Here is a 24664-nt window from a genome sequence, read left to right on the forward strand (position 1 = left end):
GGGGGGAGTCAGTAAGCATCATTCCTCCATGGCCTCTGCTTCAGTTCCTGCCTTTAGGTTCCTGCTTTGAGTTCCTGCCCTGACTTCCCTCAGTGATAGAGTGTGACCTGAGATGTATAAACCAAATGAATCCTCTCCTCCTCAAGTTGGTTTTAACCATGATATTTATCAAAGCAATGGAAAGCAGACTAGAACAGTGTGTGCTAATTCGATTTTAAGCAACTGGAAATGCAGTATCTTGAAGAAAGGGGAAAATGCCTCTTGTAACACATATAGAGGGGATGTTTGGTCAGTGCCTACTTGGTGACCTTGAATGAAGAGAAGTCCACAAGTGCTTATTCAGCCTGTTTTTGATGCACAAGAAAGAGGAAGGGCATGTATAGAGAGTTCTAGAACAGGTCCTGGGTAAAGTTTATCTGAGGCAGAGGCGATAGCAGGGACAACAGAATATGGGCCAAACATCTCTAATAAGAAATATTTCTTATTTTGAAGTGCCAGGGGGTTGGAATATTTGCACAGATGTTAGCAGTTGAGCATACCAAATCCAGAACTCCAGAATCAGAAGTTTTGCTCAAAATACTTTGAATGTTGGAGCATTTCAGATTTTGGATTAGAGATATATTTCTAGTGTCGCTTGAGATAGCTGACAAAGGGTCACATTGGATGTGACTGGGAGCAGATGGTCAATAATGATGTCAAGGCCATCGAGTAGGGTGATGAGGAAGATATAAGTTAAACAAGTGAAGGTACTGGTTCTGAGCATCGGAGGCTTTGTTTTGACCATGCTTACTTTCAGATGGCTGGGAATGCTAAGGTAGAGGTTTCTGTCAGGCAGATGGAGTTCTTGAACAAACTTAAAGGAACTGCTTTTGTCCCCTTTAGCTGAAGTCATGATGTGGTGCCTTAGCTCCTATAGTATCTTGGGGGTATTAGTGGCCATGCCACCTTGAGAGACTGGTATTGTCATTGTACCTGATGTTAGAGAGACTGACCCTGTCTGTCGCCTATAGCTGGCAGCCAGTCCTGTGTCGCTGCTGCCTTCAGAGCTCTCACTGCTGCTGTCTGTGTTCCGTTCTGCTTCTGCCCTTGAATGGCACATGGGACGTGGCTAGCGGGTTTGGGGGAATTAACAAGGTCCTGGCAGAATCTACTTCCCTGCTGTCCCAGTTCTTTCCTGAGGGGCTCTATTTCTTCTGAAAAAAAAAAAAAAAACAAAACAAAACAAAAAAAAAACCCAGAGATTCTCTTCTACCTGCTCATATTTTTCTTTCCCCCAAATGTTCTCATGCTCCTCTTTTTCTCTCTATAATATATTCCCATGCCTTGATTTTGATGTTTTTTATTCCCTTCCTGTGTATCGCCTGACTGGGGAGAAGGCTGGAGGCCCAGCTCAAGCTCTGCCAGACAGTTAGAGCTGCTTCACACTGGCAAATGATCTCATTTAGCTCTGCCTTTTCACTCTCACCAAAGGCAAACTTAACAACTCAGACCTGTCAGCCGTTGAAATCCATTTCTTAGTAAGGAAACACTGGCATCCGTGGCTAGGAAATTCATAAGTTATGTATTTGGTTTGGCCAATATGGCTATGAATATACATAAGCAACTTGTCTTCTTACAATTATGTCAGTGAAATATATTTTTGAATTTTTAAATTTCACTGGCTTCTGACCACCCCACTTGCATGCATACATGTAGTCTCTGGATGCATGAATATGACCATAAGATGTGTAGCTTCGTGACAGGTGGCATACTGGTATAATTTCATTTTTTTTTTTTTTTTTTTTTTTTTGTGGCCCGGTGAGTTTAATAGTGGTTGCTTGCCTGAGTATGGCCACACCACAGAAGAAAATGACTCTCCCTTTCCCAGCAACCATTAAATGCTGGTCGCTGTGCAGGGAGGGGTGATGGGCCTCATGAGCAGCCACCCACCGCGATAGAATGTTGACAGGTAGCAGTGTCTTGTGCAGGTAACCGTAGCTCTGTGTGTTCATGAGTACAGTGGCCGCGCCATACCGGTAGAACATTGGTTCACATCACTTTGCCCTATTCTCTCTCTGGCTCTTACATTCATTCTGCTCCCTCTTCCATGATGTTCCCTGAACCCCGAAGGAAATGAGATAGACGTCCTGTTCAGGGATGAGCAGAAAAACAGTCACTTATTATCAGCTTTTAATAAATAGGAGTCTCTGTGAATTAACCGTAACCTACGATTAGCAGAGAATTCTGAGACAGGGGCTGAGGGCAGCTCATCTGTGGGTATAAACATACTTACAGAAGACAGTTTGACACTGTGTTCATTTAGACAAACAATGTTAGTATGTTACCTACTAGCGTCTATGACTTCCACATCCATGGGCGTTTGATGGAGTCACAATACAAGGTCTGAGTTCCATTCTGCAAAGCTGGCCAATCAGAAAATATTTGTTGACATCCCCTGCCTCCATGACATTCCTGTCCCTCTTGAATCAGTGGACATATTTTGCCTGGTGGGTTGGTATTGTTGCTTCCAGGATTAAAAGCTAGGGAGGCAGTTTAGGATGGTTTTTTTTTTTTCTTTCTCAGCATCCTGTACCATGTAGTACCATGCAATCTAGTCAGTAGAAAGACTCCCAGTTCAGTTCTCTATGTCCTGCAACCAAAGTGTGTGGAGTCTTCAGCATTGGGTCTTACCATTACTAGTTCTGGTGGGCAACTAAGGACAATGGCAATAATCTGTATTGGTTTGGGGTATCCATGGGACCTCCATGATCAACAGCTCATGGTGGGAGGTATTTCATACCTGACACTGGAATTTTTGTGTAATAACTTATGGCTTCTGGGATAAATGTTTTCTTGAAGGTTTAAACATATAAGGCCTTAGACTATTCTAAAATGCATTGAATGCAAGAGAAAATAATAATATCTGCTTACAGTTTAAATTATAAAGGAATTTCAACCAGAAATCTCTTCTGTTGGGTTACTGGGCAGTGCTTCTACATGTGGCAATAAGGGATAGAGAAGAGGTGATGTTACACAAAATGGAAAGGTTATTCATCCCAAGTGTGAAAGAAACATTACTTAATTGCTTACAAAAACAATTCTCATATTTAGACAAATGACACAGGATGAAAGATGACCAAAGTTAATGTGCGAATGAGGAAAATATATATGGTAACAATGATATCTCCATGTATTGTATGGATAACATAAAATACTACTGTACATTCAGTTATCAATTGCCCTTTAGTCATATTGGGAGTGTCGCAGAAGAGCGGGTCAAACTTTTATTTGACTCCTGGTCTGGCCTTCTGTCCCCTCAAACTTTACTGGTTTGCAGAATATTTGTCTCTATTTCTCTGTTTCATCCCTAATCCATAACCATGTGTGCATCTTGGAATAGTACTACTCTTATTTTCTTTTCTACATCAAACGTTCTGTAGTCACTTGTACATCCCAGCAGTTCTTAATGTCCAACTACAAACATATGTCCCCCAAAACAATGCAGTGAGCTCATTCTGGAACTGTGTAGTAATTCCAGCTGGCAGTCAGTGTGGTGTCTGACAGATGTTGAAAGTCCCTGCAATGCCTTTGGAAATACAAAATAACTTACCCTGTCCCCATGACATTGTTTTTGTGTTCTAGGGTGTTCTGGACTTAGTTTCAGATTCTCAGATCAAAGATCATAACTAGTAGGTCATGAGGGAGATGGAGAATTACTTGCCTCATATTAAATTGTCATCTTCAGTGTCTGGGACATAGCAGGTGCCAGCCTACTTGAATGATCTTTCTCTGGTCATATTGCAGTCATATTTTTTTAGAATTGTTTGACCTATTGTACATTTATAGTCTAATAATTTTTACTACATAAGTATCATATATCTTATTGTCAGTGTTTGAATTTATTTGTCAGTGGGTGACATTTATTAACTGAGTCTCTGGCATAAGGCAGATGTTTTGAAAGCCTTATTTACATAACACAGTAGGGCAAAGAGAAGCGTTCATTAGCAATGTAAGTGAAGAAAGAGCATGTGGGCTCTGTTTTCCTGGGAGCTTAATTGCACAACAACATTGCCAGGAATAGCTCTGTGTAAGATGTGAGTCTGGGTCAAGCGTCAGAGGCTGCAGAGTCACTATTATGAGGTTGTAACTTGATGCTGGAGCCATAGGTACTTCATGCCATGATGTCACGATGAAGAAAGCTATTTCAGAAGGCCATTGTAGGAAATGAAGGGAACTATGGTGTCAATCACACCGCTTACTATATAGCATTACTTTGCTTGTGGTGTAGAGGCAAGGAGATTGTATTCATCAGCCTGCTCTCCTGGGTAAGGAACTTATCTTGACAGCAGATCCAATCCACCAAATATGGAACCAGTACCGTGTGGCCCACTCACAGCTTTAGGTATTATAAGATATAACAACGTTTCTTTTTGAATTCAGGAGAGAAAATTTCTCACCTCTATGTTAAACGTTGAAGAACTTGTAGTTAGAATATCAGCATCTTTTAGCCATTGTTGCAGACATTCCAGAAGAATGCATAGACAGTATCACATATGTATGCAGTGGTAGGTGTGTACTGTGGTATCCCTTATAACTACATTATATTAGGTTTTCACTTCATATAGCCTGTTAATTTCCAATGGGCTACCTAAATGCCATGACTTGTCTATCATGTCACAAAGGGATCTTTACTCATGTACAGTTGTTTCACATTATCAAAACATCTCTATGAGTTTTACTTTGCAATCCTTCCATCATAGATTCAAGTTTCTGGAAAAGTAGAGGAAGAAGTGATTTTAGTTAGAAATGCTGGTTGATCATAACAAGTATTCTGTAAGGAGTCTAAACTATTGATTCTTTAGAGAGAAAGTATAGTCAAAAGACCTAAGGACTTTCTTGACAAGTTTCAGAGAACTGAGATCAAGCCAGTCAGGATGTAGACAAAAGCCAGTCTGTGTAATTGCACACCTGCTCTGGGAAAATCCAAAGCAGCCAAGTAAGACTTTTGATTTACTTTCCAAACCGGATTGTACCAGTTATTAGCTTGGCTTTAGGCGAGTTACTTCACCTAACTGTATATACCTCACCTAGAACATGGGAGGAATGCCTACTTTATAGGATCCCAAGAGGGTAATGAAGAAACACTACAAAGAACCTTATTCAATCTTGGTACATCATACTGCTTTAGAAAGGCCCACAATTGAACTCTCTCTCCAGAGTTCAAATGTGGCTGCCTGCTTCTTGCACCTTCCCTGAATATATATCACCCGTGACTTGGTAACCATGAGCATGTGCTATTGTGGGGGTTTATTAAGGCAACTACACGTAGTTTAAAAGGAGGTTTATTTTGGGGGTAACTTGCAGTAAAGGAGTTGGTTAAAGGATCTGGGAGAGTTTAGGTGCAGTCCAGCAGGGTTCTCTGGAGAACTCTGACTTGGTCTGTCTTCCAGCATCCAGGATCACCAGGAACGAAGAGGGCCAGCTCATCTGGATCTCGGGTCTTAAGGGCTCCCATCTGGGACCCACCCCAGGGGCAGGTCATAGGTAGGCATGGAAGTTACCAGAAGCCTCACTAGGGGGTAGTACTTCCAGGTCAAAGCTGGAACAGCTATCTACTACATCACACTGTAATGGCATTTATTAAAATATGTTGGGATAATTGCTTGTTTCTCTCCTACAATATGCTGTAAAGTCATTGAACATGGTGGGACCTACTATTTGTTACCTTGCACAGAGTTGGGCAGGCTCCAGAAATGATGCTTAGTGAATGTGTTGATGGGATGGCTGCTTCCTTCTGCTGGCCCAGCTTTCCTTAGGCTCATTGTATTAATATATCTGTATGGCTATACCTTTGCTATTCTATCCTAAGTTTTTTTATGTGCTTGGTAAAATAAGATGCCATCATAATTCATATGCAGTAAATCATATCTCAGGGAAACAGGTTATCTAGGAAGCTTTTTAAATCTCTCCTTCAGAGAGAATAGCCATTTCATTTTGCATGCTCTTAGAGAGCAATGAATAAACTTTCATCAGCTCCATCATATGCTTGAACTCACGTTTGCATACTTATTTCCCTAATGTATAGTATGCTCCTTGAGGGGAGGTGCTGCATCCATTTCATCTCTTCCTCTGAGATTTAGAAGGTATTGACAGTGTGTCTGCAGGTGTTTCTTTCTTAGGCTGAAATGTACAGCTCTTGATGAAGTATTTTTAAGTATTTAAAACATATTTTCAAATTGAATTCCAACATCTCCCTCTAACTCCTTTCATATATTCTCCACTCCCAACATCATGTATTCCTATTTTTCTCATAACCCACTGAATTCGGTTTGTGCTGTTCATCTACAGATAAGTATGGGGCCATCCCCTGGAGCCTGGTCTGCCCATGAGGGACCACACCCCTAAGTAAAACCGACTCTCCCTTCCCTAACAGCCATCAACTGTCTGTGGCTTCTCAGCTAGGGATGAGAACTTAAGAGCCCCTCTTCCATGCTGGAATGTTGACTGGCTTGATCTTGTCGTGCAGGTCTTGTGTAGGAAACCACAGCTCTATGAGTTCATGATACATAGACTGTGTCCTGTCCATGTCACCAAAGTCATCCCTGACCTCTGGCTCTTTTATATTCATATACAATATATTCTCATGTATGAACATTTTACTAATATATTTTATGAAATGTGTGATTCCATAGATGTTTTAAAATATCAACGGACTTTCAACACCAGACAGCATTTGAATGTTTGAGTCCAATAAAATATAATCTACAGAATGCTTTCTGTTACCTCTTGGGGACTCCAAGACTGGAATCTTTACTTTGCAAGAGTCACCTTTATGTTAATAATGTGAATGTATACTAACAGGGGCTTTATGAAAATCCCATTGTCTACATGGCTGGTGCATGGGGTAGGTCATGCTTTACCCAGAAGGCTACTGGCCATTGTAGAAACTCACTGTTCCTTCATGGAGTTGATGGCAGATACTTTTTATTCCACATTATTCTTTTTCTCAGTTAATGGTTTCTAGGAGCTTTGTGGGAGACTTGGACAATGGAGGGTAGAGAGGTGATTGAATCGATACTAGTAGTTGATACTACCTTTTGTGTGAAAACAAACATAGCTATCTAATGGAATAGAGGGCAAAATTGACATATGACAAAGAAATTCTGATGCTACCATTAATCCCAGCACTGGGAGAGTCAAGAGTTCAAGGATAACATGGAGGCACAGTCAGTTTGATGCCAGTTTGGGCTACATAAAACCTTGCCTTAAAAAGAAAAAAGCATCAGTCAAGACAGAAATTTTAGATGTATAATAGACAGGGCAACTTCAGACAACTAGGACACTAGGATGTGTTTTTCTGCTCTGTTCTTAGGAGAGCTTCTGGGATATGTTTGAGAATATATACTTGTTAACTCTAGCCAGAACAGACAGAAACTTCAGATGCCTTTCAGCTGCTGTTTCTTAGCGCACAAGCAAAATGCTGCAGCATTTGACATACACCAATACAAAAATCCAGGCATTACTAAGAAAGCATCCATCGTCTTCAGTCATCCATAGTCTCATCTTTAGATTATCTGTGTATGCCTCTGTCTTCCTTTGAGATATGTCTGTCAAGATTTAGGAACCTCCTTGGCTTTTCCATGCTCCTAATCATGAAACTTCATGTGTTAAGAGATGTGTGTCAACTACTTATGATGAAGTTTTAGGGTACTTGAAATTTCTGAGAGTTATTCTGGAACTTTCTGCAGTCAGGGAGAAATGACTGTGGAGGAGGACAATTGACCCAGTAATCTGGTGCCACTTTAAATGCCGGTTTTTCCCTACCCTCCCATCTTTAAGAAGAGAAAATCGCATTTTTATCTCGTTTCTAAATACTCATTCTAGCCTACACTCATTCTGAGACTACCACTGGCTATGAGTTTTGCTCAGAGGTCTCTGCCTCAAAATTCACTTTAATTAGCATTTAATTGCTGCTAGGCATTTGTACCATAGTGACTCTACCTGCCTGAAATGTTCAGTGCTCTTTCTAGATGTATATGAGAAATACTTTGGGCATTTGTAAGTGTCTTTGAAAGAGGATATTGGCAGCCATGGAAGTGTGGCAGCCCCAATCAGTACCTTGTGTATACCCCAGCTGGCTTATGTGAGTTACTTTGCTGTGCCCCCATAGACATCCTTTATGGAACCAGTATATTCATGGAACATCATGACATGTTATTTTTACATGGTAGGGTTTTTATTACTTTGTGATCTTGTGGGGATATTAATAACCATGTCAGCTTAATTAGGAAAAAAGTTGGCCATTGTAAGAACACTATTATATTTTGTGCTTAATTGTTTAAAAGTAATTTCATATACCTTTGTTCAGAATGCATAGGCTCTGAAAAATCAAATTAAACATTTTCTGTGTGGAATTTGTCTTTCTTATGATGTTGGGAATGGATATCCTTGTGAGAAATATTTTTCCTAGACACAAAGATCAAATCTGAAAAAGAAGTCAGTTTGTAAGATAAGAGAAAGGCAGCCAATGTATCACAACAAGGCATTAATAGGTAATCATTTAAAATGTTATTGTAGCTTCTTGCTTACAGTCACAAAATGAAGTCATAGTGCTAAAAGTGTACCTGTTGTTCAGTGAAAGAATAACTGATGGCACAGATCATGTGACTCATCTATCTATCTATCTATCTATCTATCTATCTATCTATCTATCTATCTATCTACCTACCTACCTATCATCTATCTACCTACCTACCTACCTATCATCTATCTATCTATCTATCTATCTATCTATCTATCTATCTATCTATCTATCTATCTATCATCTATCTACCTTCTACCTATCATCTATCTATCTATCTATCTATCTATCTATCTATCTATCTATCTATCTATCTATCTATCTATCTACCTATCATCTATCTATCTATCTATCATCTGTCTGTCTATCTATCTATCTATCTATCTATCTATCTATCTATCTATCTATCTATCTATCTATCTATCTATCATGTTTTTGAAGTCCAAGTTTTATTTTTGTACTTCCTGATTTGGTTGAGCTTTTCTGGTTGTTTCATCTAGAACCATTTAGCACATAGTTCTCAACCTGTGGGTTGAGACCCCTTTGGGGGGTTATCAAAGACCTGTTCACAGGGGTCACATATCAAATATCCCACATATCAGATATTTACATTATGATTCATAACAGTAGCAAAATTACAGTTATGAAGTAGCAATGAAATAATTTTATGGTTGGGGTCACCACAACATGAGGAATTGTATTAAAGGGTTGCAGCATTAGGAAGATTGAGAACCGCTGATCTAGGTAGTCCTTTGTACTACTGATGGACATCACTTAGCTTAGTGCTGACCCCACAATAAAATTCTTATGGGAAAGGAACCAGCTGAGAGATCACTAATGCTGACATTTAAAATGATTTGGAACAGAGAGCATCTACACTAAGAAAAGCTTATCTTGTTTGCAGACTACAGTCTCAGGCACATGGAGAATGTGGCACAAGAAAACCTGTACTTGACTGGCAAAGATCAGGAGAGAGATTCCTTCTCTCTCTCTTTTTTTGTGACTCATTCTCCTGCTCATCAACTCTTTAACTTGGTGACCTGAATTTTGATGAGGTTTAATATTATTACCTTATATAAGGAAAAACGCAAAAAAAAAAATGAGTTATAAAATCAGTAAAATATACCCAACTCTGTAGATAGACGTATGATTGATTCATAAATGGACTGATGTATAAGTACTGTAATAAATATGTTGAATTAAATGCATTTATTTACAAATTATAGGTAGCCTATAGGTAATAGACACACAAATCTCATATTTCAATTTTTGTCAGGATAGTGACTTTGCTCAGGTACCAAGCTGTCCTGCGGAAACTAGGAAGAAACGCTGAACATCATTTTACTGTAATATAGATGGTAAAACCTAGAGCATAAACCAGAAGGAAGGCTCCATGTCAGGTAATAAAACTAAACGTTGGCAACACAAATAAGTGGGGATTTACCCCAAGTTAATTCCCACAGTCAGCTTCCTTCCGTTTTCTGTCTTTGAGTCAAAATTTCCCTGTGAACTTAATTTTAATCAATTAAATGTCAAGTCCTTTAACGCCAACTCTAGCAAACACTTTATCTTCTATGCTCTTCAGACTTAACTGTCTTCAGTCTCCAGACACTTAACCATTTTTCCACCAAATTGAAGGTGCCTTTGGGTTGTATAACTTGCTGAGTCAAGTTGTTTCTTTAGTATGATAAATATCCATTGCCTCCCCAGGCAGATGCGGTTTATATAGTTTAAAAGATATTTTAAAAACTATAGTTTCATTTGAATTGTGCTGTGTGATTTTTACCGGCCATTTGCAGTGCACGCCCTATTTCTAAAAGGGAAGATGGATGTCATTATTATCCATGGTGACTCTTTTTTAAGTTCTTTTAGCCTACTGCAGTATTTAAGGTAAAAATGCCCTAGCCTGGACAATGACTTACAGAGCATTCTTGATTCTTTTCCTCTGTCTGGAATATCCCTCATTCTCCACAATACCACTGGACTTGTGTGTGGAGCTTCCTTTCTCACTCAGTGCTGGCCCTGGTCATCTCAGATGCTATATCATTTTTGTCAAACATTCCTTTGGTAATGGTCACTCAGTTGTGCAGGGAGAGAATTGAGTTTTCAGCCATTGTTGTTTGCCCATCAGTGCTCACTTATTCCTGACTAGGGGAACAGAACAACTAGGAACAAGCAAAAGTGTGGTTGTGGATCCTGACTCTGCCATCAAAGTTTTGTCACTTCTGCTATGAAACAGTTTGGAAGCTGCTCAAAAACCCCAAACAGAACTACCACATGATCCAGCTGTACTCTGCCTGGAATAATGATCACCAAAGGAATTAAAGTCATATTACCCTGCATATCAGTTTAATCAGTGCTCTAGTCATAATAGCCAAATTGTGAAATTAGCTTAGGTTCCCATCAACCGATGAGTAGACTGGGGAAGCATGGTTCATACACACAGTGGAATACTGTTCAGCCACAAGACAATGAGCAAAATAGCATTGGAAGAAAAGCAGATGGGAAAATGTTAAGTTGTAAGCGTAAGTGTACATGTTTTCACTTATTAGTAGAATCTTAAAAAATCCCAGAGTAGACGTCGGATGAGAAGGGGAAGGGGAGAGGTAGGAGTTCAGACTGAGGAGAAAGAAAAGGAATAGAGATGGCATATGATCAAATGATACACATATATATGTATATATACATATATATGCAAAGAACAGTCATAATGAAGCATATACATATAACTTTGTATAATTTATATATGTTAACAATTATAACTGATAAAGGTTATAGGAAGATCATTTAGTTTATTGATTCATTATGGTCCCTGACAGATTTGCATCCATATCACCCACCCACTGGCTAGGTTTACTTGAGAAACTCTTTTTTTCTTTCTTTCTTTTTCATTAAAAACCCATTTTTAAAACTTTATATTTTTTTCACGTTTCCTTTTCTATTTTTCTTTTATTGAAAATAGTTTTTTTCTTTACAATATATTCTGATTATATTTTCCTCTTCCCCAAATCCTCCTGACCATCTCTCATCATCAAATGAGGCCGCCAGTACAAGGAATGGGTTACATCTAATCAGTTTGTGACTCCATGGGAATCTCCAAACCACCCAGGCATTGCCAAAGCTATCGGGGAGATCTTTTAGTTGTTCTAAGCCCTTGACTGCAAAATGTCAGTGATCATGTCCTTTGACTTATGTAAAAGTTGATGTTGATGCTAAATTTGGAGGGATGTAGCTACAGAGACAATATGAGAGGTTAGAAATGTGGGGAGATACAGGGTGACATTTAGCACAGAAAAACAATGACTGATAAGATGTGGATAATTTTGTTCCAGACTTAATCTGTGTGAACTTCAGCCTACTCTGAACATCTTAAGATATAATGTCACAATAATAATCAAAGAAAAACAGCCCATCCATTGGAGAGGAGGCATGGGAGGGCTTAGGGAGAAGAAAAGGAAGGATGGAAGTGATATATTTTAATTAAAAATGTATTAAATAAAAAAGAAAGAAAGAAAGAAAGCTCTCTCAAGCATCCTGTGGGGTAAGGTGGTTTAAAGCTAAGGTTTCTGCTGACTTGAATTGCCATTTAATATTTTGTTGTTTTGGTTACTTCAGAGAGAAGTTATTTATGGTTCTCCTTTCTGAAGTTGAACTCAGGTGGGGAAATGCTGTGTTTCATTTTTAATTGCACCTCAGAAGTCTCCCTGTACAGTTACAACGATCCTGCGGTGTAAGGTTAACAGCATTGTCCTCTGTCTTATTTAACAATGCTGTAAGATCATAAAGTAGCCATTAATCTTCTTTTAAAAAACTTTTCTTTATATGCAGAAATTAATAAAGATTTTGACATTAAGAATATATATTTTTTAAAATCATCCTCAAACATTTTTAGAGGGAACCAGAATAGCAGACTGGTTGATAGAGCCTGGATAACCTGTTTTGTAAAACTGATCATCTTTTCCCCCCCTTATTTAATGATTTATCATCCCTACTTTATTGTCACAAAGAAATGAGCAAGCAGAAATTAAACTGGGAAAATTGAAGGCTTGAAGGCTTGTCAGGACAATTTATATGGATCCCAGATAGAGAGATCAGCCCACACAGAGTCATCAGTCAAGTATCTGAGCATGGTGGCTGTGATGTGTGGGTTGCAGTACCTTAGTGACTCCATGCAGAAGTGGCATTCCTGGGCCCTGGCTTCATGTGATTAGACACTAAGAGTTTTGAACTGAAAATACTATGGCATTTGCCTAGCAATAAATTTCTTTTAAAACTTGTTAATATTCAAATTTGGGAATTGGGGAATTTATCATGGAGCTAGAAGGAAAATAATATCAAAACATAGACTTTTTATCTAAAGAAAAACAAAAGACAGAATGAATGGTTGCTGATTTTATGTGTTGTGATAATTTAGGATATAAAGTAATTCTACTCTAAAGAATAATTAGTGAGGTATTTACATAATGCTGATATAATGGACTAAAATCATTATATTTTACAATTACTCTCATTAACAACATCACTATTACCCAAAAAATCATTAAGGTCAGTTCCTACTTGAACCTGTTGAGATCAAGCTGTCTTCCCGGAGTCTATTGAAGTGTGTTTTCTTAACCTTTGCTATTCTAACTGGAGTAAGATCAAATGTCACAGTAATTTAATTTGTGTTTCCCTGGGGGTGAGGATGATGAATATTTTGAGAATATTTTGTCGCCAATCATAGTTCTTCTGAGAGCTCTATCCAGCTCCATAGCCCACTTTTAAACTGGGTAGTTTGTTTGATTGGTGTTTCATTGTGTGAGATTAAGGTCCTTCATCAGATGTATAGTTGGCCAAAATTTGTCTCTGTTCTGTAGGCTACCTCTTCAATCCCTTAACCATTTCCTCTGCATTCAGAACGTTTTTAATCTTATGGAGTCTCACTTATTCCCTTGGCAACCGGAGAATCAGAAAAGTCCTTCCCTGAGCCTATATTCCGAAGTGCACTACCTACTGTCTCTTTTAGAAGTTTCAGAATTTCAGGTCTAACATTGGGATATTTGATCTATTTGGAATTGGGGGGTGGGAGTGGATCTATGAGGAGTTAGTTAATTGAGGAGTTGGGAGGATATACAATCAAAGTACATTGTATGGAATTCTTAAAAAATTAATAAAAACACTAATAACGAAAACACAAAACACATTTAACATTTGTTCCTAGTATGTGTGAGAGGCAGATTTGTAAGGCTTACCTTTGAAAGTGCCAGGCTGCAGAGGTGAGTGCTGTTCTCTAGGGAGGAACTGCCCTAGCCTTCACCCTCCTGAGGTGACAGAAACAAGGTGATTCTGTTCCCTGGTCCAGGAGAGACTTGTTTTTTTGTGTGGCCTGCTGTTCCGAGGAGCTCCTGCCTGGGATGGTCCCTCAGTTTCTAACCTCGGTGTGGGTGCGTGGGCTGGGTTCACCCTCTCCAGGTCCATTGCCACTCTGCTTAGCACTTTCTCACTTCTCCTGCTACTCTTGTTAACCACTGTTGTGGCATCACTAGAAACCAGAGTGATGGTGACTATCGGCTAGGGTTCCCTGAGAATCAGCCAGTAACCCACCATGGAACCATGCATTGGAAGCTGAGAACCCAGACGAAAAAGTTATGACCAGCCCAATAATCTGAAATCTTATTCATTTTATTTGTAAATACCAGTACCACCAAGTCCTTAAAAATGTTTAAGATTTTTAAAAAATTTAAATATGTGTGTGTGTGTGTGTGTGTGTGTGTGTGTGTGTGTGTGTGTGTGTGTGTGTGTGTCTGTGTCTGTGTCTGTCTGTGTGTATGCAGGTGCACACAAAACCCAGAAAAGGGCATCAGGTCTCTGGATCTGGAGTTACAGGTGGTTATGGGCCTCCTAACTTGGGTGCTGGGAGCCAAACCCTCATCTTCTAGAAAGAGCAGCAAGTGCTCTTAACTTCTGAGCCAACTCTCCAGCCCCTCCAAAAGGCTTTGAAGCATCAATAAAAAAGATACATTGCCCTATTGACACAAAGGTAAAAGGACATGATGACAGTTTAATGTAAAAATGTACTCTGAGTTGCCTGACGGCCTAAAGATGATTTGTTGTTAGTTTTTTTTTTTTTTTCTTTCTTTCCCTGTAAACAAGCTGCTTCAGCATCCATTCAGAAGTTTATTTAAAGCCAGGTGCTGTTGGAAGGGCTCCTGGGGTACAAAGGTGGAACATATATGCTCTGCTCTCAAAGTGTTTACAGTTTCTTGGGACAATAGTTGGGCAAACTGATATTACAATCCAGGGCGCCCATTTCCAGAACAGGTGTGAGTCAGGGGCAGCAGAGCAGAGCAAATGGATGTGTGATCTGCAGGTTAGCCCTACACTTTAGAGCATAATCATTCCAGTGAAACTACACTTTCCATGCATGTACACTGTCATTCAGTAAGTGTCAAACAAACAAACAAACAAACAAACAAACAAACAAACAAACAAACAAACCAACCTGGTGGACTAAGGGGATGACCCAGTGAAAAGCACTTGCCGTTCAAACACAAAGTGCTGAGTTTGGATCCCTGACACCCGTGCACAGCTAGCCACTGTGTCGAGTGTGTGCATTCCCAGCACTCAGATGGCCACCTCCCTGGTATACATAGGAGTGAGCAGCAAGAGAATCTGTTGTAAAGCAAGGTGAAAATCAAGGACTGACCTCCATATGCGTGTTGTGGTATCTACCTCACCCTCAAAGATTAAGAACAATCAAAGAACAAGAACTCTAGCTGAAGTTTTCCTGTGTCCCACCTGGCCAGCAGTAGGTAGCTAGTGTTTTCTCCAGTCCTGCCCGGGCCTGCAGCCACTCAGACCCAAATAAACACACAGAGGCTTATATTAATTAAAACTGCTCAGCCATTAGCTCAGGCCTACCACTGACTAGCTCTTACACTTAAACTCAGCCCATTTCTGTTAATCTAAATGCCACCACCTGTTCCATGGCTTTACCTGTGTGTTGTTACATGCTGCTCCCTGGACGGCGGACTGGCATTTCCTCACTCAGCCTTCCTCTTCACAGAATTCTCCTTGTCTGCTTATCCTGACTACCTATATTTCCTGCCTGGCTACTGGCCAATCAACGTTTTATTAAATCAGTGTACAAAAGCATTATTCCACAGCAAAAAACAAAATAAAAAAAAAACTTTCTGACTTTAAGTGCTGTTAATTACTATATTTTGAGTGAGTGATTTAAAAATATTACTGTGATGATGTTTTGTTTGTGCTCTAACAAATAAAGCTTGCCTGGAGATCAGAGTGCAGAGCTAGCCACTAGTTAACCATAGAGGTAAGGCAGTGGTAGCACACACCTTCAATCCCAGTACTTGGGATCTCATGCCTTTGATCCTGGTACTTGGGAGGCACTCACACCTTTAATCCCAGCACTAGGGAGGAGGAAACAGAAAGTGATATGTCTGGGTAGAGAGAGGAATATAAGGCAGGCAGAGACAGGAGCTCAGTACCCTTTTTGGTCTGAGGATTCAGTAGAAATAAGAAGGCTGCTTTATGTCTCTGATCTTTCAGCATTTATTCCATAACTGACTCCCGGTTCTTATTATTCAGAACAATTAGAATTCATGCTACACTTTACAAATAAACTGAGATCAGACTGGGAGGAGAACTGTTCTGGCATTTTGAGTACCTGGCTAGTATTAAGGAACCTCTTTTCCCCTCTGTCTGCCTTCTTCCCTCACTGTCCTTGAGGTTATTGTCCTATTATGGTCCAGATGAAGTACTTTGAAGATACCATGCTACCAAGTTGCATTTTATTCACAGAACAATGCCCATGAAACCCCATTGGCACATGCTGATAGGAAAATGCACAGGTATGGTCCTCAGCAAATGAAGACATGTTTTTATTTTGCTTTCAATTTCCAGGAGTATAGGATTTACCCAATTTAATTAAGGGGAGGGGGCGGTGAGGTGGCTCAGCAGGTGAAGGAGCTTGCCCCAAGCCTGACGATGAGTTTGGTCCATGGCACCCACACAGGAGAGAACAATCTTCAGCTTCTTGCTGCAGTGCCTCAGCCAGGAGTGGGCCTTTGTGAGCTGCTCCTGTACCCATGCTGGGATTTTGACTGACAGCCGTGGTCTCTGCACTAGCTGTTTGATTAGGTCCAGAGTGCTTTGGCCCGTTGTATCTTTTTAGGATGTCACAGGACTTGTTGGTGCTTTCCTTTCCTTTTTGAAGGTCACACACAGATGGTGAGTGCCTTTCTGCCATTTCTGTAACTCCAGTTTGAATACTAATCTATTTGTGTCTTTGTTTAGGGGCAGAGAGAGACGAAAAGGGCAAGTGAATGCTAGGTGGTTTTGCTATTAGAATTCACCACTCAATCCTGGGTATTCCTGAGAGGCAAGTCAGACCCACACATGAAGAATAGAATTAACTGCCTCAGCCTGTCATCTCTTTCATACACTTTACACTCCATTTGCTGTTACCATTTCAGTGACTGCCAGTGCTGACTGTTCCGTGACTAGGGATATGGGTGCAATCTTACGTCTTTCTTCTCCCACCCCTTAGCCTTTCCATATGACCTGGAGTTCCTTCTTTTCCTGCTTCCACCCTTCTAGACTCAATAACTGTCATCCCTTGTTAGGTTAATGCACCTAGTATAGTTCTAAGTGTTTTGTGTTTCCTGTCTAACTCATGTCATGATAAAAAGAAAGCTGTATTTTCCTTCGTGCACTGCAATGTGAAGTTGGTGTAAGTTAAGGGTGTAGGCATTGAAGTCAGAAGGCCTGGACTTGAATCCAGACTCCACTACTTTGGCAAATGTGATTTTGTAAGTTTGAATAAGTCTCTAGTCCTCTGTGGATATAAAAGAAAACCAAACTTTTCCTGACTGGGTTGTCGTGAGGACTAAATAGTATCAATATTTCTCATAGAACCTGGAACAGAACAATCACTCAAAACTCCTGAAACGTAATGCTGAGCTGTGCTCAGTTCTTCTGCCTAAGACCCTTTGACCTCAGCACTTCTAGGATGAGATCTCTTTGGCCTGCTCGGTAACCACAAGCTCCCTCAGTCCTCTCCAGTCCCTTCCAGGTCTGTGTCCAGTGTCAATCACTTCCTCTGGCCACCGTGGACCATGCCTTACCTCTCTCTTCTTTTCACACACACCTTGATGCTGGCTCATCCCTTCCTCATCCAAACACCAGCCATTTCATTTGTAGCGACTTTTACCTCTGAGGTTGCATGGTGTTCCAGTATTTTCAGAAAGTTGCCCCCACGCTCCAGGACTCCCAAGGAGACTTCACTCATTTGTGTAGTGGTTGCCACCCTGTTGTGCAACTCCAGGTTTCTGTTCTGTGCTCTGAATGACTGTAGTGAGGCTTGGATGAAAGATTCTGGGTTCTATTTACTTTTGGACCCAATTTTTGGTACTAATAAATCAGAATCCACTTGGGGATGTATCTTTGGAAATTCACAATATCTGACACATAATTGGCATCTCATGAATGTTTTTCAAATAAACATATGGCTATTTGAATTTCATGTATCCTTATTAAATATTCATCTTGTATAGAAACATAAAATTTTAAAAATTAAGTTATTTAATTCTGATTCTTAAAGTTTTACATTCTAAGACCACCTAAAATGATCTCATGTAAGTAAGTGAGAGGGTTTCATAGAGTTGCATAACTTTTGGTCAAGATTAAGAGATGGTTATGAAATAATAAGATGGGCTTGTTTTGTGCTGTGAAGTCTCTCTCTGAAGGCAGTTTGTTTAAGCTGTTGCAGATGATACAAAAGACTAGGAAATGCATTTGAATCCCAAAGGATGAATAGACTGGAGGAAAACTTCTGCTGACTGACATTGTGGGAGCCAAATTTCTAGCCATGGGTCTTCTTCAGTCATCTCCAGTTTCCTTTCTTTAGAAAAGATTGAAATGCATGTTGGCTTCTTAGGCACTCTAAGAAGATTATAGGGTTCTGCCAAAGGTGCATTCAAGGCCTCTTGGCCAGTTCTGTTTAAATGAGGTCTTTCCATAGAAAGTGCTAGGTCACTTCTGCATATGATTCACTGATTGCTGTTGTCTGTAATCTAGGAGTTGCTGGATGCTCTTTTGTTTTCTAAATACCATTTACAAATGAAAACAGATTTGCCTGGGGCAGTGGCTGATTTCAGAACCACAGATCATGAAAACTGTGTATTGGAGAATTTGATGTAAGAGAGCAAGAACTCAAAGTGTAAGGGAGATGTGACAAAACGACACAGGGACGAGTTCCAAGGGTCTTTCAGGGCAAATCTAGTTTCACATGAAAATCAGCTCTTATTCAAAAGGAAAAGTACAAGAAAGATGGGAAGATTTTTTTATTTTTAAATAAAAGAGTGTCAATTAATACATGAGGAAGAAAGAAGTGAAAAAAAGTCATTATTTTACAGTCCCAACTGGAGGAACTGATGGCGAGGATGGTCAGTGGTACCCCTTGTGAGAAATGGTTTAGAAAGAAAACAGACAAAGGACTTTCACATTCATGCTATGTAGGAATATAAAAACCAGACATAGAAAGGTGGGGCAGTGACCAGGAACCATCTAAACCAAATGGTGGACCTTAGAACTAGCCAGGAGATGTGACAGCTCAACATTGTGTGCCTTCTGATGTGATGAAACGCAAAGTTCGCAACCTGAGTTATTTCTGCCAATTAGACTTCAGTTCTCAGGCAGTGTAGATGCTAGAAGAATGGGTTAGTGAATCTATAGTAAATTATCAGACAAATGAATAATGCAGGATGTCTTATAAGACAATCAACCTAGGCTCTTCATAAAACTCAATATAAAAGAAGAAATCTTAAAATATATTATATCTGCTCTGAGTTTACCTCTTCTAGAAATGGCTGCATAAGCAAGACATGAACAATGCAGTATCAATAGGCATGCTAATGAGGAAGGGGAGAAGTCTGGGGTCCTATCCCCAGACAAAGAACTATAGGCAACTAATGGCTGCCGAGAGAGGGAGAATTAGCCTCTCTCAGGGATGAGCCCCCTCCTTGGTCACCCAATAGAAAGCGGTCAGATCTGAAACCATACACACACAAACAACAAACATGGACTTAGCAGGTTGTAGTTACATATCAGTGTGTGTAACAATGATGTAAAAGATTAGAGGCTATCAAGTTGAGGAGTAGCATGGGGGGGGGGTGGCAGAGGGAGGGCCTTGACATAGGAGGGGCCTGAGGGAAGAAAGGGAAAGGGGGAAGTGATTTGATTACATTTTAACTAAAATGTGCTAAAAAAATTATATATTACAAAGGTAAGATAGCTAAATGCAATTAAAACCACTGGAGTAGATCTTAGCTTGAGTGAAAAATATTATAGAAAGAGATTGAGGATGGAATGGTAGAAATTTGAATAGCTAATGGATATTAGTTGTTAATTTTTTTTTAAAAACCAAGTTTGAAAATAAAATTGAGAGCTGAGTTTTTGATGTGTGCTGATGTTATTGGTATGTAGGAAACATTCCGACTTCTCAGAGATGCATGATGAATAGTTTAGTGGTGAAGAAAAATGTCTGTAACCCTTCTTTCAAATAGGACAGACCAAAAAAATGTATAATAAAGGACACACGCAGAAAAGCACGTAGAACACTATTGTGATTGTCACAGATTGGAGTATGTGATGTATTATTCTTTCAACATTTGTGTTAGATTTCTTAAATAAACTGGAAACAATGAATAGAAACAAAGCATACCAAATATCTTAGTGGGCAGGCAGTCTGATGGGCTCAGCTGTGTTTGGGCCTCCCTAATGATGCCACAGCCCATCTCATCTGTCCCTCAAACTCTTGTTTCTGTTTGTGCACACAGCAGAACACCCAGGAGTGTACAGTGCATGGCGAGCTTAGTGCTTTCAGCCAAATTTTGAGGTGCTGTGTAGATCCCCTGGGAATCTTACTAGAGAAGCGTAAAGCAGAGCTTTTTAACATGTCCAGCATCTATGATGTTGCAGGCGTTCAAAAATGGTTGGCTAAAAGCAGGTGTCAAACAGGATAATCAGGCTTGAGGCTTGCCTGGAAAAGCAACAGCACCCGAGTGACATTGTTCAAATCCAGCCAACCACTTGTGGAGCTCAATAGAATTGAACTTGTGAAAGTTAAGAAAAGTTAACATTGGCTCCAGTAAAGGCACTGCCTGTTTTTCAGGCTTCGTGAATGTTTTTCAACTCTTTCAACTTTGAATGATGGTTCTTGCTTTTCTGACTTCATGATCAAAGCACTTTAGTAGAAGTTTTTCCTACACTTGGGGAAAATGTGGGTTTGGTGAGACATCTTCAGAGGGTGGCATTTGCAACCATGGTGAGCTATGAGTCTCTTGTCACTTAATTATGTAAAAAAAAAAAAATACTGCAAGAGAGCAGTTGCATAATCCCCCAGAGAGTAATTATTGCCCGGCTTGGCAGAATGCAAGGCTTTTAATCTGTAAATAAGCGACTCCGTGTGGAGGGGCAACCTGCAGAGTGGTGCTGTGTTGTGAAGGTCTCATGAATCTTTAAAGGGACCAGCAGTGGCTGCAGGTGCTGATTGGTTGCTGTGTGCATGTCAAAGGGTTGATGATGCTTCCCTTGTGGTTTTAACCCCTCCTGAAATATTTAAGCCTCTGAGAATAATTCCTGTAAAAGGTGTCTAAGTTAAGTCCATGACAAATCTGAATGCAGAAAAAGCAAGATGAGCTTTCTCCAAATTTATCAATACATGAAACTAAAACAAGATACAATATTGACTGTCAGCACTTTGGGAACAAATAAAAACAAAGATGCAATAATTATCTGATGCGTTACTCATTTATTGGAGTTTTTTTTTTTTTTTCCTGTTCCTTAGTTTTGAGATGGTCTCATGTAGCCCAGGCTAACTCTGAGCTCACTATATAGCTGAGGATGACTTTGAACTAATACTCCTTCTATTGCCCATGTAAGTTGGGATTACAGGCATGTACCACACCAGCCATCAGAAGATTAGGTTTATGAAATTATTTTGGTATTATTGACATATAATAAGCCACATTTATTGGAAGTTTTGACATAAGTACATAAAAATTTAAGATGTGTACCATGGCAGCTCATATTTCCAAAAGAATTAATTTACCAAGCTGAGAGTGGTCATTGCTTATGTCTGTAACATCAGTGCTCACTTTAGAAACTGAGGCAGAAGGATTATTTTGAGTTCAAGGCCATTCTGGGCGACGTAGTAAGTTCCAAGTTAGCCTAAGTGACAATTTAAGAACCTGTCACAAACAAGCAGGCAAGCAAACAAACCCAGAATGAATTTGCTTCTGAGATATGTGTGTAGGTGGATATGTGTCTTTTAGATATCAAAAGTGAACCCCAACATCTGGTTCTTGAGTTGTCCATAGATAGCATCTTCCTGTTCACCTCCTGTTCCAGCTCAGCATGCTCCAATCCAAGGTCAGCCTCTGCATCCCAACACAGGAGCCCCTCTCCTTTGCTCGAGGACTTCGGTGTGTAACGATGCCTCTTTCTGGGTAACTTTCTGATCCCCGTCATGTTTCCCTTTGCAGTGCCCCTCCACAGCCTCTGTCCTGCCTCCACTTTCTCTCCTCCATCCCCTGCCCCCTGCAGCAGGATCTGCTCCAAACAACCTTTGCCCCAGGCCTAGTCCCATAGATCCTCCTACTGCCCAGGACCTTATTACCTTAACTGCCAAGTTCCCTAGGCAGTACTAATCTCCATCTTACCGGGCCCCTGGAGCATCTGACTTAGTTTGTCTCCCCATACATTTACATGGCTTTGGGGACACCTGCTCTCCTGAATTCTCCCCTTCAGCACTGGCCACTCTTTCTCAGACTCCTTTGTGGGCTTCTCTTCTTGATCTCCTAAGACTTTGCGGCCCAAGTCTGCCTCAATCAATGTCAGGGTTAATGCTCTCTCTAAAGTGGTGGTTCTCAACCTGTGGGTCGCGACCCCTGGGTGGTCTCATATCAGATATTTACATTATAGTTCATAACAGTAGCAACATTACAGTTAGGAAGTAGCAACAAAATAATTTTATGGTTGGAGGTTACCACAACATGAGGAATTGAATAAGAGGGGGTCCTGCAGCATTAGGAAGATTGAGAACCCCTGCTAAAGATTCCAAGACTTAGCTCTGAAGTCCATACCTCTATCACCTGGACTGTAGACCTACACATCCAGTTACTGACAGACAGTCAGTGGCACCTCAGACGTAACACAGTGCGAGTGTTTGTCCACAGTCGTGTCTCACTTGGTCTTAGTGCAGTGGCTCCTGTGTCCCTGCCTTGTGCTTCCCCCAACGTCCTTCAATCTGACTCCAACACGGCAGCTCCTGAAAGACCCTTAAAAGCCATTGCCTTTTGTCTCACCGTTGGCCCAAACATCTGGGGTTTCCCATATCAGAATAAAGGCTACCCAAGAGGCCCTCCCTTGTCTGATCCCTCCCTTTCCAGATCGCCTTGATTTTCCTCCCCAGCTCTAGTGTCTCTTCCAGACACTCCTACCTCAGACCACCTCACATCCCTGTCCCCACTCTATAAGATTGTGTCTAATCCTAGGTAAGCTCTACTTGCCCGTTTCCTTGCTCTCCAGATCCCTTCTCCAGGCACCATGTGAAAACATAAATGAACCGTTTAATTTAGGGGTTTGCTTCCATGTTTGTGCTTAGGTGTCATCTCATATTGCAATATAAGTTTCAAGAGGTTACAAACCATGGTTGTCTGGTTGCAGCCAGTTCAAAGGACTGCTGGCTGGTCAGAAGCACTAAGGTGGCTTAGGACGCTGGGTATTGCGTATTGTCACTGCTGTGCAGAGTCTAGATTTGAGAAAGACATGAAAACAGAAGGGGGGGTATTTGCAAAGAGGAAGGGAACTAGAAGGTGGCGGGGGTGGGGTGGGGACAAGAGAGGACAATAGGTGATGAATGTGACCAGCTTATACTGTTTACATGGAGAACATTATTTTGTATGACTCATAGACACATGAAATGATAGAGCAAGAAAAAAAAAGCACAGATTGGTTCTTTTGTGCTTGACCATTTTATAGTAGCATATGTGTCACACTTAGAAAAATTCACTGCATACTCTTGTTTTCTCTTCCTCAGTTTCTCTGTCTGAAGAATATCCGGACATTTCTGTCAGCCTGCTGTGAGACGTTTGGAATGAGAAAAAGCGAACTCTTTGAGGCGTTTGACCTGTTTGATGTTCGTGACTTTGGAAAGGTATTGACTGTCTTCTTGATAATTGTTTTTTGAAACATGGTTCTGGGAATTGAACCAGAGTCTTGCATGTAGGTAGGCAAGTGCTTCACTGTTGAGCTACATACATCTCTAGCCCTTGGTATTTGACCAAATCAAAGAGGTCGGTGTATCTGCATTATATAGTTGAATGTCACATGCTGGTGGCTTAGCAAATAAGAATAAGGCACATTCCAGAGAGCAAAATCAAACAGCAGCAACAACGCTGGGGGTGAGTTCAGAAGTCCTTGGTGATTTAAAGCAGGGCACCTCTTATCCACTGGTAGTCCTCCTACTCCTGCCTCCTCCAAGGGAGGTTGCCATCCCACATGTCCCAGGGCCAATATGCTTTTCCTCCGGCCTTTTTTCTGTCTGCAAGGCATCTCACTTTTGGAAGCTGAAAATGTGAACTTGCCCTGTTCTCAAAGTAAAAACTTGGAACAATTATTTGAAAAAAGATGTGAAGTATGGGTATGGGGTAGTGCTAGGTCAAACCCCGGGCTTCATACACACTAGGGATGTACTCTCTCTGAGCCCCGGTACTGCTGTGAGATTACATTTCAGTGACATTTTTCACATGGAAAATGGTTTTAATATTTATGTTATTTGGTGAACACTAAGCCCACAGTGAAAGAAATCATATTTTTGATCAGGTGAGATTGCTCAGTGGGTGCCCATGCTTACCACCAAGCCTTGTGGCCTGTGTGTGATACCCAGGACTCATGTAGGGGAGAGAAGTGACTCTTGTGAGTTGTCCTTTGACCTCCACATGCCAACCATAGAATTTGGCACCCCCCCCATAAATTAATTAAAGTTAAAAAAATCATACTTTCAAAAATCACAGTCTTATCTGTGGAGTGAGGTGAATCTAA

The 24664-nt window shown here is 40.5% G+C and overlaps 1 protein-coding gene across 2 annotated transcripts in view; it reads left to right on the forward strand.

The window, feature by feature from the left end:
* The window catches only part of Vav3 (vav guanine nucleotide exchange factor 3), a 336756-nt gene that overhangs the window by 53950 nt on the left and 258142 nt on the right, over positions 1–24664 (forward strand). For both annotated transcript variants that reach the window (XM_015998110.3, XM_006979446.3), the window contains exon 2: positions 23661–23777. In XM_015998110.3, coding sequence (XP_015853596.1) covers positions 23661–23777 — 117 coding nt within the window. The remainder of the gene's footprint in view (positions 1–23660; positions 23778–24664) is intronic.

This window comes from Peromyscus maniculatus, chromosome 6 (genome assembly GCF_049852395.1).
Source record: "Peromyscus maniculatus bairdii isolate BWxNUB_F1_BW_parent chromosome 6, HU_Pman_BW_mat_3.1, whole genome shotgun sequence".
NCBI lineage: Eukaryota > Metazoa > Chordata > Mammalia > Rodentia > Cricetidae > Peromyscus > Peromyscus maniculatus.